This window comes from Cordyceps javanica, chromosome 2 (assembly GCF_051103115.1).
Source record: "Cordyceps javanica chromosome 2, complete sequence".
NCBI lineage: Eukaryota > Fungi > Ascomycota > Sordariomycetes > Hypocreales > Cordycipitaceae > Cordyceps > Cordyceps javanica.
The window spans coordinates 604,970-621,064 of NC_139296.1; the positions used below are offsets into that span (position 1 = coordinate 604,970).

The following is a 16,095-nucleotide window of genomic DNA, read 5'->3' on the forward strand; positions in this document are numbered from 1 at the left end:
GGAGGAAAAAATAAAGAAACCTGGCCCATTGTGTCCATCGAATCTCTGCCGCCTCGCTAGCAAGGGTTTTGTAATATTAGACGTGTCTCAGCACATATGTAGCATGTGCCCTTGCTGCTTACTGATCATCCTTGGATATCGGCTACGTAGCAGGGGTGGTTGGCACGCCTCCGCATCTTCTGCCCGGGGTGCCCGATTCCAATTAGGACCCTATTTTTTCCCCAGAATACCTTGACTGCAGGACTTAGAGGATCGATCCATAATCATGACGTTGGCCGAGGTGCGTTGTGGTTCCTCGAGACAGTCACCAGAGGAGAGGAGCGCTAACGCGATCTTTCAAGCTCGTGCTGCGACTTCACAATTGGAGGCATGGCGTGGCCAAGCACAAGGCCGCGACACGCAAGACTGCTCGTCCCCTCCGCGCCGGTGCGCTCTCCGCCGCCTCGATCAACTGGATGGCCTTCTTCGACCCAGTTGACAGTCACCCGGATATCGTCCTGCGGGCCGTCGCGGCACGCTCGCTGGCCAAGGCGCAGGCGCAGATTGACAGCTACGGGCTGGGCGGATCTGTCAGAGCCTATGGCTCCTACGAGGAGCTTGCCGCAGACCCGGACATTGACGTTGTCTACATTGGACTCATCAACTGCTACCACGTCGAGTGGGCCATCAAATGCATGGAGGGCGGGAAGCATGTGCTCCTGGAGAAGCCTGCGGCGACGCACGCCGCCGAGTTTGACCTCCTCAAAGCCTGCTCAGACCGCACGGGAAAAGTCGTCTTGGAGGCGATGCACTGGCTCTTTCACCCTGCTGCGCACGCTGTTAAATCGTTGATTGAAAGTGGAAAATACGGCGCAGTGCGGTCGGTGAACTCGCGCATGACGCTCCACAGTGGGATACTGACCCCAAGTGACCCACGATTCAAGTATGAATATGCGGGCGGTGCATCTATGGATCTTATCTATGTCGTATCTGCGGCAGCGTACTTCTCTGGCCTAACACCAGAGTCTACTGTCGCTATACAGAAAGCCACTCCCAGGCTCTCGGGTACGGATCCCCTGGTCGACGAAGCCATGGTGACTGAGCTTTCCATCAAAGCCTCCGATTCGAGCCCCGCGGCAGTCTCATGCTCCCTTCGATGCGATTTGAGGCAGCCCAAGCTTCTGCACTTGGTTCCCAAAATGTGGGAATCCGTGCCTGTTTGCACGGTTGAGCTTGATAAGGCCCAGATCTACTTTGAGACGTTTGTGGGCTCACACCTCAGCCACTCTATAGTGGTCAAGCTCAAGGACGAACAAGGAAAGTTGACTGGCGAGAAGGAGACACTCGCCAGTTTCAAGGGCGGCAGCGTGTGGGGAGAGATGGGCGAAAGGTGGTGGACCAGCTATCGCTACCAGCTGGAGGCGTTTGTACGCGTTGTGAGGGCTGTGGATAACGGAGATGGAAAAGCGGTGGAGGGATTTCAGCCGTGGCTCAGCCTGGAAGAGAGTAAGGCAGTCATGGCTGTCGTCGATGCTATTTATGCTAAGGCAGGCTTGCCGAGACGGAAATCCGCACCACAGAAAGAGTGAGCGGAATTTCACAGGACTTAATGCTATGTCATGAGCGGTACTTCAGGTAAGGTATATGCTGAGAATAACTCTGGTCCTCATTGATCGATCACTACGCGATCGACGACTTGTATGCTTCCAGGTCTAGCAGCGACCATACTTGCTTGATCCGACCCTTCTCGAGCTGATAGAAAGCATGCTCACCAAACCTCACTGGTTTCCCCGTAGGAGCTATTCCTCGAAATTCTTTTGTGGGCACACCAGTAAATCCCAATCGTGCAGCGACCTGTTGGGCCTCCTCGTTGACAATGAGGCTCTCGATGGTAAAGTGTAGACCCGAGATATCTTCAAAGCTAGATTCAATCATTTCTCTATACTCGTCTCGACTGTAGTTGATGTAATTGTGTGTTACCGTATCCTGACAGAAGTCGTCGAAATGGCCACGCATAGTGAGTGTGTTGATTGAGTCAATGTACCGTGTGTAGAACTTGCGAAGCTCAGAAGTCCTCAGCGCTTTTGCGGACTCTGTTTTTTCCCCCGATTGATCTGCGCATCCTGGCACTGCAGACTGGTTTGGGCCCGCAAGCACTTGGATAGATGAGATCTTGCCGTTCACGAGAGAGAAGAGCGTCTGCTCGGTCCATTCTTCGCCCTGGCCGAGGGTTGGCTCCGGCGGGCGAGACAACACAAAGCGTGCTGCGATGACGGCCGCCTCGTCGTCGGCGATGCACACATCGAGGCTTGCAGTTTCGAATCTCGCGTTTCTGAGCCTTTGGATGTAGGCACGCCGCGCCATGGTGTTTTCATTCACGATGACGTCGGTGGCTAGGAAAGTCTCCGCGTATTCCCAGTCGCGTTTCCGGATGGCGACGATCCATTGAGAAAATATCAATTGATTGCTCTTGGGAGGCTCCATTGCCCAGAGTGACGAAAATCGATTACTGCAGGAAAAATATAAAAACGAGGTCGAGTACTGAACGCAACTAGATTTCTGGTGAAGACGATTGCAGCCTCGCGATGACTAGTTGAGGCGATGACAAAGCAAAACGAGAAAAGAGCGGATCATCGCATTATTGAATCCGGATGACTGCATCCTCATTTTGGCAAAACAGAAGGAACGCGTATTGATTGCCTGGTGCTCGTCGTTGGCCAGCTCAACTTTGCTGGAGAGAAGAAGCCGTTGACATGCGGGGGCTGCAGTTCTGCGGACTGAGAATACAGTTGCGATCTTCCAGCATCGACTCGTACTGCAGAAGAGAAGCAAAACATTCGACTTCTTACAGAGCGAACATTTACAAAAGTCACACCTTATAATAAGACGCGACATACGACGGGTTTGCAGCACCCAAGTAGAGGCTTACTGGCTTCGACACCAGCCCCCAGTCACAAGGAGGGTTGTTTGAAATGGGAAGCAACGGAAGGGAAACAAGTGACTATTCTCAGATTTCGCAACGATATTTGAAGTCAGTGCGAAATGGCGGCACTTTTCATCACGTATATAACACAGAAACACATTGAAGACAATTTTCACTATTAAGTAACAGGCTGCTAGATAGCCGCCACCAGACGCCGGGCTGCTTCGACATTAACACCCCCTCTTCCGCCAATGAGCCATCTCCAGACCGTAACTCCATGGCCAGTCTCGATATCCCTTATGCCGGTCCAAGGTACAGTCAAAGTCTAGTCCTATAAGCCACTCAATAACTCCACAGGGCACATGATTCGCTAGAAAAAACAAGTAATCTACATAACATCATCAGAAATTGTATAATCGCAAGTCATCTCTCTTCCGTAGCTGCGACATCACCAGACAAGACAAGACATCAAAATCCTACGCCGCAGCCTGGAGCGGAGTCCCTGGCCTTATGCATTGCCTTTTGTCACGGACCGGAGACGACCGTTCACCTTCTGAGCTTTCGAAGCTTCCATTAACAACTTCGCTGAGGGTGGTCCGTTTCCGCTTGCTGCCGCTGCACCTCGGTGTCTCCATGACGTCTTCTTCCCATGTTTCCATGATTTCTTGGTCAAAGTCACCGACAAGGTCCTCTCCGAGAGCCTTGCCGAGTCGCTCTCGGAGTCCCAGAATCGGCCAGATAGGTACGCGTACGTAGTCAATCCGCAGGCCAATGTCTCCATCAAAGTCTCCGGGAAACGGCATCCTATGCGGCTGTCGAAAGCGCTCCAGAAATGTTTTCGTAACGTGGCCGGTATAGACGATGAACTCTGCTCGCTCGGTATCGTGTGTCATGACGCGCATTTTTAAGTCGCAAAATGGCTTTGCATTGACGGCTGGCGAAGTTCCTTTACGGAAAATGGAGAGAACATATGGATTAGAGTAAAAATGCCGTTGGGCCATGGCAAGCATGATGCCTGCAATGTGAGAATCCTCGTCTTCGTTATTCGGTACGAGTCTCTTGGATAGCAGTCGAGATAGGCGATACACAGGCTCATTGAACTGGCCATTCGGGCCCGGCAAAATGCGAAACATATTCCTCCGTATAGACGCCAAATGCGACTTGCTCATGTAGCAAACCATCGGGTACCCATCTAATCGATGTGGGCGAGGAGTTGACGACCCTTGTGAATCTGACGCTGTTTGAGAATCTGCAGCCTGTGTGGACGGCGAAGAGTTCTGGGAAGTTTGTGTAGTTTGTGGCGAGGAGTAGCTGCCGCTAGGATATGTCCACATTATTTCGTTTTTGACCACCTCAGGGTACGCCCTGTCTCCAAAGTACAAGTCCAGATTCGGAACGTGGCATGTCCGACAGAAGGTATCGGGCCATAGTGTTCGCATGATGGTGCGCATGGCGTCCGCCAGAACGGTGGGATGAGCAATCTTGTGCGATAGGATATCAGTAAGCGTGTCACTGAGAGTCTTGATGGTTCTAGAGGGTCGCATATGCCCCTTGGGAGGTGGTGATCCGGGCTCATTGACCGGCATGGGTGTATCGCAGCTCGGCAGTTCGTTGAAGTGAACGCCGAGGAGCTCTGCATGCTGGTCTCTCCAGCAGAGCGGCCGTACAAACAGCGAAGTGCCGGGGCGGCGTCGCATGATGTCGAGGATAGATCCTGGCGCAACACGATGAGGGGGGCGATTCTGAGGCTGTTTTGAGCGCTTGATAGACCTCCATCGCGTCGTTGGTCGGATCGTGCGTTTTGGTGCCTGCGAGGGCGGAGGCTCTCTGTCGCAAATCATCTTGACGAGGGAGTGTGCGAGCAATATTCCGGCGGCACCAGTGACTAGGACGCTGAAAGAGGGCCGAGTTAGCTTCGCGCGTTTTGGTATCGACGATCGGAGGTGCAATGTTGTCTATGCACTAACTCAAAAGTGTTCATATATACCACCGTCGGCGCAAAGCCCGCGGAGGGGGTTCTGCCTAGTATTATATATTCGTAGGGGAACGGAGACTCCGCAGTGGCAAAGCTAGTGGCACAAGGTGGTGAAAGGATGTGGACGTTGCGCAGAGTCAATCTCGCGCTCCACCGGCTCACTTTGAATCACTAAACGAGGTCGTTTGCTGCTCTATGCGCCAAGGAGGGAAACGGGCCAAGGTGACGACAAAGAAGAGGGGGAAATTAAAAAGCACACTCTTCATACGCGGTCTCCTGCTGGAATGATATGGGTGCGTGCGTGAATTGCGAACGGGCTGAAGTTGTGCATCGAGCCAAAGGGCGCGCGAACGAGAAGGACGTACTTTGTTGGGCCATGATCCGTCAGGCGCCCCGCGCCATGCAGGCCAGCTGGGTTTTAGGCCGGGCTTGGAAACGGGCCAGGCTGTCGCGGTGCGCCACGCGGTCGAACCCCAGCCTAGACTGTGCTTAGGACGCGCAAGTGATGCGAGATCACGTGCAGCAATGTTAGGCAGCAATGCTCCACCACGGTTCCACAGTTTAGCCACAGACCAGCAACCGAAACTAATATATTCCAGCCACAGTTGTACAGTCATCAGACAAAGGTTACTGTGCCACGGTCCACAGCGCAGTTGCTGGACAACCCACCCAGCTCCTAGAATTATTATTAGCCCAGCAACAAGGCCAAACTCTTCCCAAGCCTTTGGCGCGCCGCGCTAACTTTGATACTGGCAAGCTTTCGCTCACCTCTTTTTTACTTGTGAATGCTGCGATTGCCTTCACACGTCCGGCACGTGTGAAACACTGGCGGACAGCTTCAGCGCGCGTCATATACTCTTCCTCAGATTTCATTGACCATCCTCTCTGTGCCATTGCAACCTCGCGTGACGCGCACTCGCAGCCATGGCAAGCCGGTTCGTTGTGCCCGACAGTAGCCCGCCAAGCAGTGCGCCCTCGACGCCCGACAGACGGCCTCAGCGCAGCTATGGCATGCCTCACTTTGGTGAACAGCCTTCGACAACCCCCGCTGGTCCGCCACCACCCTCTTCTGCTGCTTCAACCACGCCTGCCGGAGCTCCATCCGATGCCTTCCTCGGCAGCTCCATGATGCGCGGCGTCAGCAAACCGAATTTTGGCGGGCGCACCTTGTTCGAGCGAAGCGATGCCAGCAATGCTCCCCTCGGCCGCTCCATTCGGGGCCGCGAGCTTGGGCCGTCCGGCTTGAGTCGACAATTTCACTTCGACGAGGATGCCGAAGGCGAAGAGATGGACGCCGAAGGCGAAGACGAGCTACCTCCACCACGCGGCAGCTTGTTCCGCATGTCTCACAAGGACGCTTACCAAGCTGCCGAGGCCGATGCTGATGGTGATGATATGGAAGCCGAGATTGAACGATTCCTTCTACAGGAGATGGAAATGGACCAACGCAATGCGGACAAGGACCTCGCGCTCGACGACAAGGGATCCGACCAAGGCGACATGTTTCTCAACATGCGACACGACGATAGGCCATATGGTCAGCCCATCATCGGCGAAGGCTCCGATCTCATGATGCTTAACACACCCGCGGCGACTGACAGAGTACGGAAAGAAGCGGAAGATATATTTCGTCGATCATCAGTACACTTTGGCGCATCCACGAGAAATAAGGAGTTTCGATTCGGCACGATCGCCAGAGACATCTACACGAGCCAAGATGCCGCTACGTTAACCGAGCCGCATGAGCTGATTCTCAACACTGAGGACCTTGTCTGCCGCCTGTACAAGGATGGCGTTGGCACCGAGGAGGATGCGGACAAGATGGATAACTCGCTTGCCACCATCTCTTACCACCTGATCCGCCTCTGGAACGATTACGTAGATACCCTTCCTCAGCCGGAAGGCGAAGACTTTGCGTCTGTTGGTCCCGGCGCGCGGGCGCAGCCATTCGAAAAGGCCGCGTTCGTAGCCCATCTGATCCTCCGCATGCATCACACGAGATTCGACCCCGACACTGAGCAGGAAAAGACTCCCCCGTTGCCAGAAGTCCTCTTCAGCTGGATGGACTCCAGCCACAATCTCTTCCCCGACCAGGTTCGCGAAATTAGCCGGTACAAGCCTAGCCCAGCATGTCACAGCTTGTTCTGGCAAACCCTGCGGAATGCCCTGCTCCGAGGAAACGTCACGGGTGCGTCCCATCTGCTACAGAATGCTGGATGGGAGCATGTGCGCAAAGGAACGCGTGGTGAAAAGGCATACACAGGCAAGGCTCTGGACAATGTCCGACGGTTTGCTGCGGCTACCGCTGAGACGCTGGAACAGTGCCCTGCCGCCAACGGTGGTGACTGGGATATTTGGAACAGCGCCTGGACTCTGTTCCGCGTGCGCGCCAAGGGCTCCCTGGACAGACTGGCTCTCTTTGCCGAAGGCCGCGATGTGCAGATGGATGATTACAACGACGAGTACGGCTCGCCCGCCCAATCCATGTCTACCATGGCAAAAGAAGCTTCCAGCCAGCTCCCGTGGGACATTTACGAGCACCTGCAAATGGTGTATGGCATCGTCCTGGGCGACCACGAAGCCATCTTGGAGACTGCGCAGGACTGGTGCGAGGCTACGGTGGGACTTTTCGGATGGTGGGACGACAACGCGCAGCGACGCAAGAACTTGCGCATTACACATGGGCGATTCAATGCCTCGACGACGAGCCCATTTGGCGCTTCAGATGACTACCTGGACCGGCTGTCTGCTGCATTTCACAAGGTCATTCAATCTGATCTGAATCCCAACACGATGGATCCCGTAGAGGTGGCGATCGCCTCTGCATTCGAGGGCAATATTACAGCAGTCATTGGCTGCCTCCGGACCTGGTCGCTGCCTGTATCATGCTCGGTCGCCGAGATTGCATCGCTCGGCGAGTGGCTACCGGCGACCAAGCTGGCGACCGATCTGCCCGCAGATGGCCTCGACATGGATGATTTGGCTCTGCTCGGAATTACACAGCCCTCTGACGACGAGAAACAAGGCATCAAGGATACAACGCTGGTTCTCTACGCACGCGAACTGGCTGGTGTTGAGCGGTTGTCGCCGCAACGAGACGGCTGGGAGGTGGCGATTCAGGTGCTGGGCCGCATGGACCTCCCGGAAAAGTCGGAGCAGACGGTAGGGGAGCTTCTGCGAGACTTGCTCGCGACACTCGACCAGCACTCGGGTCCGACAGTAGACAAGATGTGGCGGATCCTGAATGACTTGGGCATGGTGGGCTTTGCCGAAGAGACTGTCGAGGTAAGTGATACTGACATTGAGTGCGGTTGAGGGATGCAGAAGCTGACTTCAAGGCAGGTGTTTGCCGATATTCTGGCCAAAGAATCGCACCGGTACGGCGAGGCACTGTGGTACTTTGCCTTGTCGCACAAGACGGAACGGGTTCGCGAGGTGCTGAGTCTCCTCACATCATACTCGCTTGTTCACTCGACAGCGTACCCAGGGGAGAAGGAGCTGGATAACGAACTCAAGGATCTGCTGCGAAACCGCACAACGACGTTGGAGAGGAAAGCGAAGCAGGATCTTGAGGCGGCACAATTGCTGGGCCGGATGCTGAGTGGGTACGCGACGCTTCGCAAGTTTTACGAAGTGCGAGACGAGTACGGCTTGGAAGATGCATCATCGTTCAAGGCACTGTCGCTGCGCAAGAAAGCGGCATCTGCACTGGTGGCCGTGATTTCGAGTTCGGATGACAACATTCGCGGGGGTCTGTACGACGACAGACGAGACGCGGTGGTGAGCGAAGACTTTTTGCTGGCTCTGCTGGGAGAAGCCACGGTGTTTCTGGGGCAGAAACCGTGCACAGTGTCGCTGGAGCAGATTGATGTTTTGCTCAAGGCGATTGACGACTTGCAGACGGTAGGCTCGCGCGTGTACGAGGTGTGCGACGAGTTCTTCAAGCTGGTATTGGCGTCGGGGCAGGGGCTGAAAGGCTCGACGCCGGCGGACCTGATGCTCAAGTCGACAAACGCGCTAGGTGCGAGCAGCTACGTGATGACGGGCAGCTCGATGATGGCGAGCCAGCTGCACAAGTCGGTGGCGGGCCTGGGCAGGGTCGAGAGGGGATGGGACTGGCGCAAACAATGGCAGGCGTCGACTCGGAGCGACGAGGTGCTGCGCAGACTGCGGCTGGGACTGGCACAGGATCTGGCGGCGCTGTGGCTGGAGGAGGCAGACGGTGCGACTCGGGCGTTTTAATTTACATGGATAGAGCGGCCAGTTATCTTCTTTTCAATTTTCTATGTTTCGGTCATTGCTTTGGGGGCAAAATAGGAAGGTGAAGGAATCTTCAAGCAACGTATTTACGGATGCGCATTGTTTTTGCGCGTTGGAGCATGTACAGTTTGTAAGGATAGGCATAGATGGGAATGGATTGCGAGGGGCAGATGTTTCTTTTTTTTTTTTTTTTCTTAACATCCAGGCAAATTCATTTTTTCCCCTCAATAGCAAGGATCGAGTCAGCAAGATGAGTGGGAGGGGGGGTGTAGTGTCGAGTTGGCATTGCGTGGTATTCTAGGACGGCATGTTGATGCCGTCGTGATGAGTGGCGTCTTTTTTATTTTATATTAATACAAGTAAGTACTCAAGTACTTAAGTAACGTGGTGGTGCAGAAGAAGCCGATTGCGGATGGTGCATCAAAAGGTACGTACCTCGAGCGAGGTCTGAAGAGTGCCGATGGGCGATTACGCAAGCGCTAGAGCTGCAGGGCACCGGAGCAGCTACAGGGGAGCTAGGGTGCTGCAGCTGCAGCGGCAGCAACGGCAGCGGCAGCAAGTAACAATACGTATGGCAGCATAGATGAAGGCGGCCATGCAATCTCTGTGTCGGAATTAAAACATAAGAGAAAGATTTAAGTAGAGCACGAATCTCCTGAGATTAGCGCTATATTTGAATTATATTCTTCATGACCAGATTTGACTCTGCGTCTGTGCCGCTCTCATACAAGGACGAGGTGAGAGCTGGGAGATACTCGAGAATCCCGTACAGTACGGATTAGCTAGGGAGGTACTTAGGCCCCTAGCCAATGCACTGCAACGTCCCCTGTCATTGTCTGCACCATCCCAGCGCAACCCAGAGCAACCCACCCTTCAGCCCCTGTCTAGGCCAATCCAGCGCTGGTAATTTCAAAGTTTGGCCCACGAGCCTCTGGAACAAACGGAGTCACAGGCCAATTTAACCTCACAGAGGTTTCCTTCTCAGTGGTCTACAGCGCCATCAATAGGCCATCTGTAGGGCCATCTGCCTCCTTCGCCCCCACTCCGACCACGCAGCAGCCGAGCAACCGGGGCCCCAAAAGAAAATCCCCAGCGTCTTTTCGTCCGTGTCAGTCACTCTAACTTATAACCTAGGAAAAAAAAAAACGGACAAGAGTCACCAAACCACCACACCACCACCACCACCACTCAAGTTTCGAATATGGCTCCAATGGCAATGGCTGGCCGCCGTGGAGGTGCCATGACGGTAAATATACTCTCTTGTTTTCATTCCATTCAGATCATGAACTTTTTTTTTCTAACACGTCCTCGTCCATTAGACCCTTGTTCGCTCTGCAGCCCTGTGCTCCGGCTCCGGAGCCTCTACAGCTCCTGCGTTGCTCAGACTCAAGAGCCGCATCGCCAACAACACCACAACAACAGCAACCACCACCTCCATCACATCTCGCCGCGCTCTCTCCACGGCCACATCCTTGCCGCCCACCTACGAGCGCCTGTTCAATAAGTACACCGAGGTCCGCCGTGTCCTCGCCGGCCAGCGCCTGACCCTCGCCGAAAAGATCCTCTACAGCCACCTGCACGACGTCGAGGCCTCGCTGCTCACCGGCACCGGCAATGGCCGCAGCGTCCGCGGCGCCGCCAACCTGCGTCTCGACCCGGACCGCGTCAACATGCAGGACGCCTCGGCCCAGATGGCCTTGCTGCAGTTCATGTCGTGCAACCTCGAGCGGCCCGCCATCCCGGCCAGCATCCACTGCGACCACCTGATTGTCGGCGCCCGCGGCGCCGGCGACGACCTCTCCTCGGGCATCCAGACCAACAAGGAGGTCTTTGACTTTCTCGAGTCGGCCGCCCGCAAGTACGGCATGGACTTTTGGCCCCCCGGCGCCGGCATCATCCACCAGACCGTCCTGGAAAACTACGCCCTCCCGGGCCTCATGATGCTCGGCACCGACAGCCACAGCCCCAATGCCGGCGGCCTCACCACAATCACCATCGGCGTGGGCGGCGCCGACGCTGTCGAGGCCCTCGTCGGCGCCCCCTGGGAGCTCAAGGCCCCCAAGATCCTCGGCGTCGAGCTCACCGGCCGCCTCAGCGACTGGGCCGCCCCCAAGGACATCATCCTGCGCCTCGCCGGCGAGCTCACCGTCCGCGGCGGCACCGGCTTCATCATCGAGTACTTTGGGCCCGGCGTCGACTCTCTCAGCTGCACCGGCATGTCCACCATCTGCAACATGGGCGCCGAGGTCGGCGCCACCACCTCCATCTTCCCCTACACAAAGGCTTCGGCCCGCTACCTGGCTTCTACCCGCCGCGCCCAGGCCATTGCGAACATTGACGCCCTGCAGGCCTTCCCCGGCGCCGGCGTCGGCCCCGACGCCCGCTTCCAGTTCCGCGCGGACGAGGGCGCCGAGTACGACGAGCGCATCACCATCAACCTGTCGGAGCTCGAGCCGCACATCAACGGGCCCTTCACCCCGGACCTGGCCACGCCCCTGTCCAAGTTCAAGGACGCCGTCCGCGAGGGCCAGTGGCCCGAGGCCCTCTCCGCCGGCCTCATTGGCAGCTGCACCAACTCGTCCTACGAGGACATGACGCGCGTCGAGTCGCTCCTCAAGGAGGCCGCCGCCGCCGGCCTCAAGCCCGCCGCCGACTTTTACATCACCCCGGGCAGCGAGCAGATCCGTGCCACCCTCGAGCGCGACGGCACCCTCGAGGCCTTTGACGCCGCCGGCGGCGTCCTTCTCTCCAACGCCTGCGGCCCCTGCATCGGGCAGTGGCAGCGCCAGGACGGCGTCGAAAAGGGCACCCCCAACGCCATCCTCACCTCGTACAACCGCAACTTCCGCGGCCGCAACGACGGCAACCCGGCCACCATGAACTTCCTCGCCTCCCCCGAGATCGTCACCGCCATGGCCTTTGCTGGCGCCACCACCTTCAACCCCGTCACCGACACCCTCAAGACGCCCGACGGCCGCGACTTTCGCTTCTCCCCGCCGCGAGGCAAGGAAGGGCCCGAGACGCCCTTTGAGTCGGGCGTCGCCGCCCTCGGCGTGCTCTCCCAGCCCGCCGACCCGTCCGTCCAGGTCGCCATCGCCCCCACGTCGGAGCGCCTGGCCCTGCTCGAGCCCTTTGCGCCCTTCCCGGCCGGCGACCTCGCCGGCCTCCGCGTCCTCGTCAAGGTCACGGGCAAGTGCACCACCGACACCATCTCGGCCGCGGGGCCCTGGCTCAAGTACAAGGGCCACCTGCCCAACATTGCCACCAACACGCTCAACACGGCCGTCAACGCCGAGACGGGCGAGGTCAACGCCGCCTACGACCTCGACGGCTCGCAGCACACCATCCCCGCGCTCGCCGCCCGCTGGAAGGACCGCGGCCAGGACTGGCTCGTCGTCGCCGAGCACAACTACGGCGAGGGCTCCGCGCGCGAGCACGCCGCCCTCCAGCCCCGCTACCTCGGCGCCCGCGTCGTCCTCACCAAGTCCTTTGCCCGCATCCACGAGACCAACCTCAAGAAGCAGGGCGTCGTGCCCCTGACCTTTGCGGACGAGGCCGACTACGACCGCATCGCCGCCGGCGACGAGGTCGCCACCGAGGGCCTCTACGAGATGCTCCGCAACGGCGGCCAGGGCGACGTCTACCTGCGCGTCACCAAGAAGGACGGCAGCGGCGACGTCCGCATCCCAACCAAGCACGCCGTCAGCAAGGACCAGGCCGGCTTCATCCTCGCCGGCAGTGCGCTGAACCTTCTGTCCAAGGGCGTCTAAAATAAAGACGAGGCACGCTAGTGGTAGTAGTGATGCTGTCGGCAGTCAAAGTAGTGAGGGACGAAAAGCGAAAAAAGAAAGGTGGGCAAAAAAATATTTAAAGAAAAACAAACATTGGATTTGGGTCATTTGAAAGGAGTCGGCAAGGGCTTTCTTATCGGGTTTTTTGTCACGTCGGGAGTTTTCTAATTTTATCTGTATTTTTTCACTTCTATTATATTTCATCTTTGCGTTCTCGCACTTTGCTGCCAATGGCAAACTTGAGAGTCGTATACAGCCTTTTACGTATCAAATTACACCAAGTCTTGCACATCACTACCAGGTCGACCTACACAACCGTACCGAATCTTGTTGAAAGTTTTAAATGTTCGTCATTGTTTTTTTCATTAAGAAAAGAATGCTGTACTATGCTGTCGTGTTCCAGGCCGCCATTCTTCGCTATTGTTCAATACTGTTTGATAATACTGCCACGCCCTCTGTGTGCTGTGTTCCACCCCGCGGCGCATGGCTGCATCCTCCTCCCGCATCTTCCGAAACCACGCGCAGCCCTTGACCCAGGCACGGTTGCTGAGGAGATCTGGCGGGAGCTGGTTCTCCGGGACGTCGCCAAAGTCCATAATTCTTCTGTATGCAGCAGGTTGGGGTTCCGGTCGCGTCTGGCGCGCTGCAGCAGAGCTTCTCGTACGCGCGTCGTGACGCTTCACCTCCTCCACCATCTGCTTCTGGTAAAGCCAACGCATCCGCTGCGTTACTTTGCCGAACCATTGCTTGCGCTTGGGCCGCTTTTGAATTTCCTTCGCCTTGTCTTTCCACCAACTGTCCGATCGCACCACGGGTCCGTGAATAGCTGGGTTGGCAGAAACAAAGACCCTTGTGTCGTGAGGGGCCACATACATCGCCTTCGTGGGCCGAGGAATTGACACGCCAGGCGGTGGCTTGTTTCGGCTCTGGCTATAAATCATGGCATCGAAAGCATCAGAGTCAAAATCCCTCCGCTGACTTCTAGCAGTAACAGATTGCCGCAGCCGTGTCATCGGTCGATTCAGCAAGGCGAAGTCAGTTGCCTCGTCACAACTGCGCATGCGTTTATTCCTGAGACGTCTCTCACGCAAAAGAGCGAGCGGAATATTATCTTCAGAGGATTCAGTCTCGACACTTGCATTCTGCGGGCGAACGAAAAGAGTGGCGTGCGTCTTTTTTGGAGAGCAAACGCGCTCTGCCGACGTTGCTGGGGCCTTTGAGGTTGGCATATCGAAAGAAGACTCATGCAAAGTTAAGCGCCGTATAGGTGTACAAGCATCAACATCATCTCGTTCGCTTTCGTCCGTACTGTCGATATAAATGACTTCGCGGCTCGCAGCAGTATTTGGGGCCTGAAAATCTCGCTGTGGTTGTTTGGATTGTCCAGGTGAGAGCAGCTTTGTTTGTGCTGTTGGCAGTTCGAGGCCACACGAGTAGAGGCTTGTGCAACTCTCGACTGACGGAACGGGTGGCACATCGTCGGTGACTGCACCCTGTGCCATGATGGGGAGCTTATCAGCATTGGCGTCTTGGTCGCTGTCATCGGACGAGATGATTAGGTCTGCGTGATGAAAGGACCGAGGCACACTAGCAGCCCCAGAATTGAGCGCTACATGATCACGAATCGCACTCGACCCAGCTTCTACATCATGAGCCATGCTGATATCTGGGACAGAGGTTGAGAGAGGATGGAGTGGCGGCCACGGGCTCGCTTCGTTTGTGTACAAACGCGCAAGTGACTCTATAGCTTCATCACTCCCGACTGCTTGTTCGCCAGCTGTCACCAGTTGACTTTGCTCTGTAGCGCCCACAACCGCGGGCGCGATAATGGCATGCTCCATCAGTGTGGTGGCCAGCCCAGTCATCGTCTCTGAGCGAGCAGGCACATGTGGCCGTTGGCGCCGAACCCCGGAGCTGGCAGTCTTTGCATAGAAAGAAAACTGTCCTCGAGTCCACTTGGCCGTCCATTTCGGCTTTGTGACCCTGTTTGCCGGGTCTGTGCTAGGCATACCGAGTGTTGGAGCCTTTGTCGACGCAGTCCCGTCATGGCTCGAGCTCGGAATTGGTGATTTGGACCTGGTCGGTTGCTGAGCAGCATTTAGGCTCATAGTGGCTCTCGGGTACCTCGAAATTGAATGACTCTTTTTCAGAGGCTAACTGTCGTCTTGAGCCTCGGAAACGGCATGACTAGCTCTTCACGCGACAGTCGAGCCACCCCGCACATGTAACCCAATCCCTTTCGGAATCGTGTGGGGTGGACATGAGGTTGTCTACCAGCGTTGTCAGTGTATGTTGCCACTTGTTTATTATACAGAAGCAGTAATCAAAGTGAGGACGTCCTCGTCAGATCTTTTCAGTTATCTTTGCGACTTCAAGCTGAAAACGCAACGGTTCCTGTGTCCCTGGACTGCGGCTGCGCCGCGACTTGTCTGCCACTGCCTTTGGCCTGGATCAGTTGAGCAGCAAAAATCGAGGCTCCAAATTGTGGCAGAAATGATTTTCCATGTACGCCAGTCAGGAATGGCAAAGAACACGATGGAAACTTTACAACTTCATCTGACTGGGCAAGCATGTGGCTAAAACCGCCGCGGGACGGTGCAGACTTGCAGGTGACACAGGCCCCAGCAGGTTTCGTTCGGTCAGACCTTTTACCATTGGGCATCATTCGAGGATTTGGAGGGGCATGATTGGGAACTGGGGCGATTCAAGGGACATACCGTGGGCGACTATAGATGGCGAGGACGGGGGAGGGACGTCAATTGACTTTTGCCTTGCACAGCCAAGTTGTAGGTAGGTAAGGCTTAGGGCACGGGCGGCGAAAACCAAAGCGTAGAGAAAGCGAAATCCGGAGCCTAATCTCCGTACCTGGGCGGCGATGTTAAACGGGGGAAATATACACAGAGCCAACCGGAGCCTGCTCCAGCATGACAAGGCGAAATGGAGCCAGCAGGCTGGGGGGCGCTCGATGCCATCTCTTTTTTGGGCCAATCTATGCATGAGGTGGGATTGAGGTGGCGGAACTGAGATGTCAGTCCCTGCCAGAAGAGACCGCCTTCCCAGGCTGGGGCCAGCAAAGGGCGACGGTTGTGACTGGCTTTGAGCTCACCTGCCTAGGTACCTACCTTAGTAGGTAGGTAGGATTTGCCCAGTAAGTGAAGGGACGTTTC

General features: G+C 56.2%; 6 protein-coding genes across 6 annotated transcripts; 3 read left to right on the plus strand and 3 right to left on the minus strand.

The window, feature by feature from the left end:
• Positions 1-265: 265 nt before the first annotated feature.
• Positions 266-1,568, plus strand: V2A60_002698 (Gfo/Idh/MocA family protein; the record flags this gene model as incomplete). Its single annotated transcript, XM_083254044.1, has 2 exons — positions 266-280; positions 342-1,568. The coding sequence occupies 2 exons, from the start codon at positions 266-268 to the stop codon at positions 1,566-1,568; spliced, it is 1,242 nt and encodes a 413-aa protein (XP_083110170.1).
• Positions 1,569-1,659: 91 nt separating this feature from the next.
• On the minus strand, positions 1,660-2,463 carry V2A60_002699 (uncharacterized protein; the record flags this gene model as incomplete). Its single annotated transcript, XM_083254045.1, has 1 exon — positions 1,660-2,463. The coding sequence occupies one exon, from the start codon at positions 2,461-2,463 to the stop codon at positions 1,660-1,662; it is 804 nt and encodes a 267-aa protein (XP_083110171.1).
• Positions 2,464-3,378: 915 nt separating this feature from the next.
• Positions 3,379-4,743, minus strand: V2A60_002700 (uncharacterized protein; the record flags this gene model as incomplete). Its single annotated transcript, XM_083254046.1, has 1 exon — positions 3,379-4,743. One exon carries the CDS (start codon positions 4,741-4,743, stop codon positions 3,379-3,381), a length of 1,365 nt encoding a protein of 454 aa, XP_083110172.1.
• Positions 4,744-5,801: 1,058 nt separating this feature from the next.
• On the plus strand, positions 5,802-9,119 carry V2A60_002701 (uncharacterized protein; the record flags this gene model as incomplete). The annotated part of the gene is made up of 2 exons (XM_083254047.1): positions 5,802-8,162; positions 8,220-9,119. The coding sequence occupies 2 exons, from the start codon at positions 5,802-5,804 to the stop codon at positions 9,117-9,119; spliced, it is 3,261 nt and encodes a 1,086-aa protein (XP_083110173.1).
• A 1,234-nt stretch (positions 9,120-10,353) lies between these two features.
• Positions 10,354-12,907, plus strand: V2A60_002702 (aconitate hydratase ACO2; the record flags this gene model as incomplete). The annotated part of the gene is made up of 2 exons (XM_083254048.1): positions 10,354-10,383; positions 10,457-12,907. The coding sequence occupies 2 exons, from the start codon at positions 10,354-10,356 to the stop codon at positions 12,905-12,907; spliced, it is 2,481 nt and encodes an 826-aa protein (XP_083110174.1).
• A 386-nt stretch (positions 12,908-13,293) lies between these two features.
• Positions 13,294-14,586, minus strand: V2A60_002703 (uncharacterized protein; the record flags this gene model as incomplete). Its single annotated transcript, XM_083254049.1, has 1 exon — positions 13,294-14,586. One exon carries the CDS (start codon positions 14,584-14,586, stop codon positions 13,294-13,296), a length of 1,293 nt encoding a protein of 430 aa, XP_083110175.1.
• Between the last annotated feature and the right edge of the window lie 1,509 nt (positions 14,587-16,095).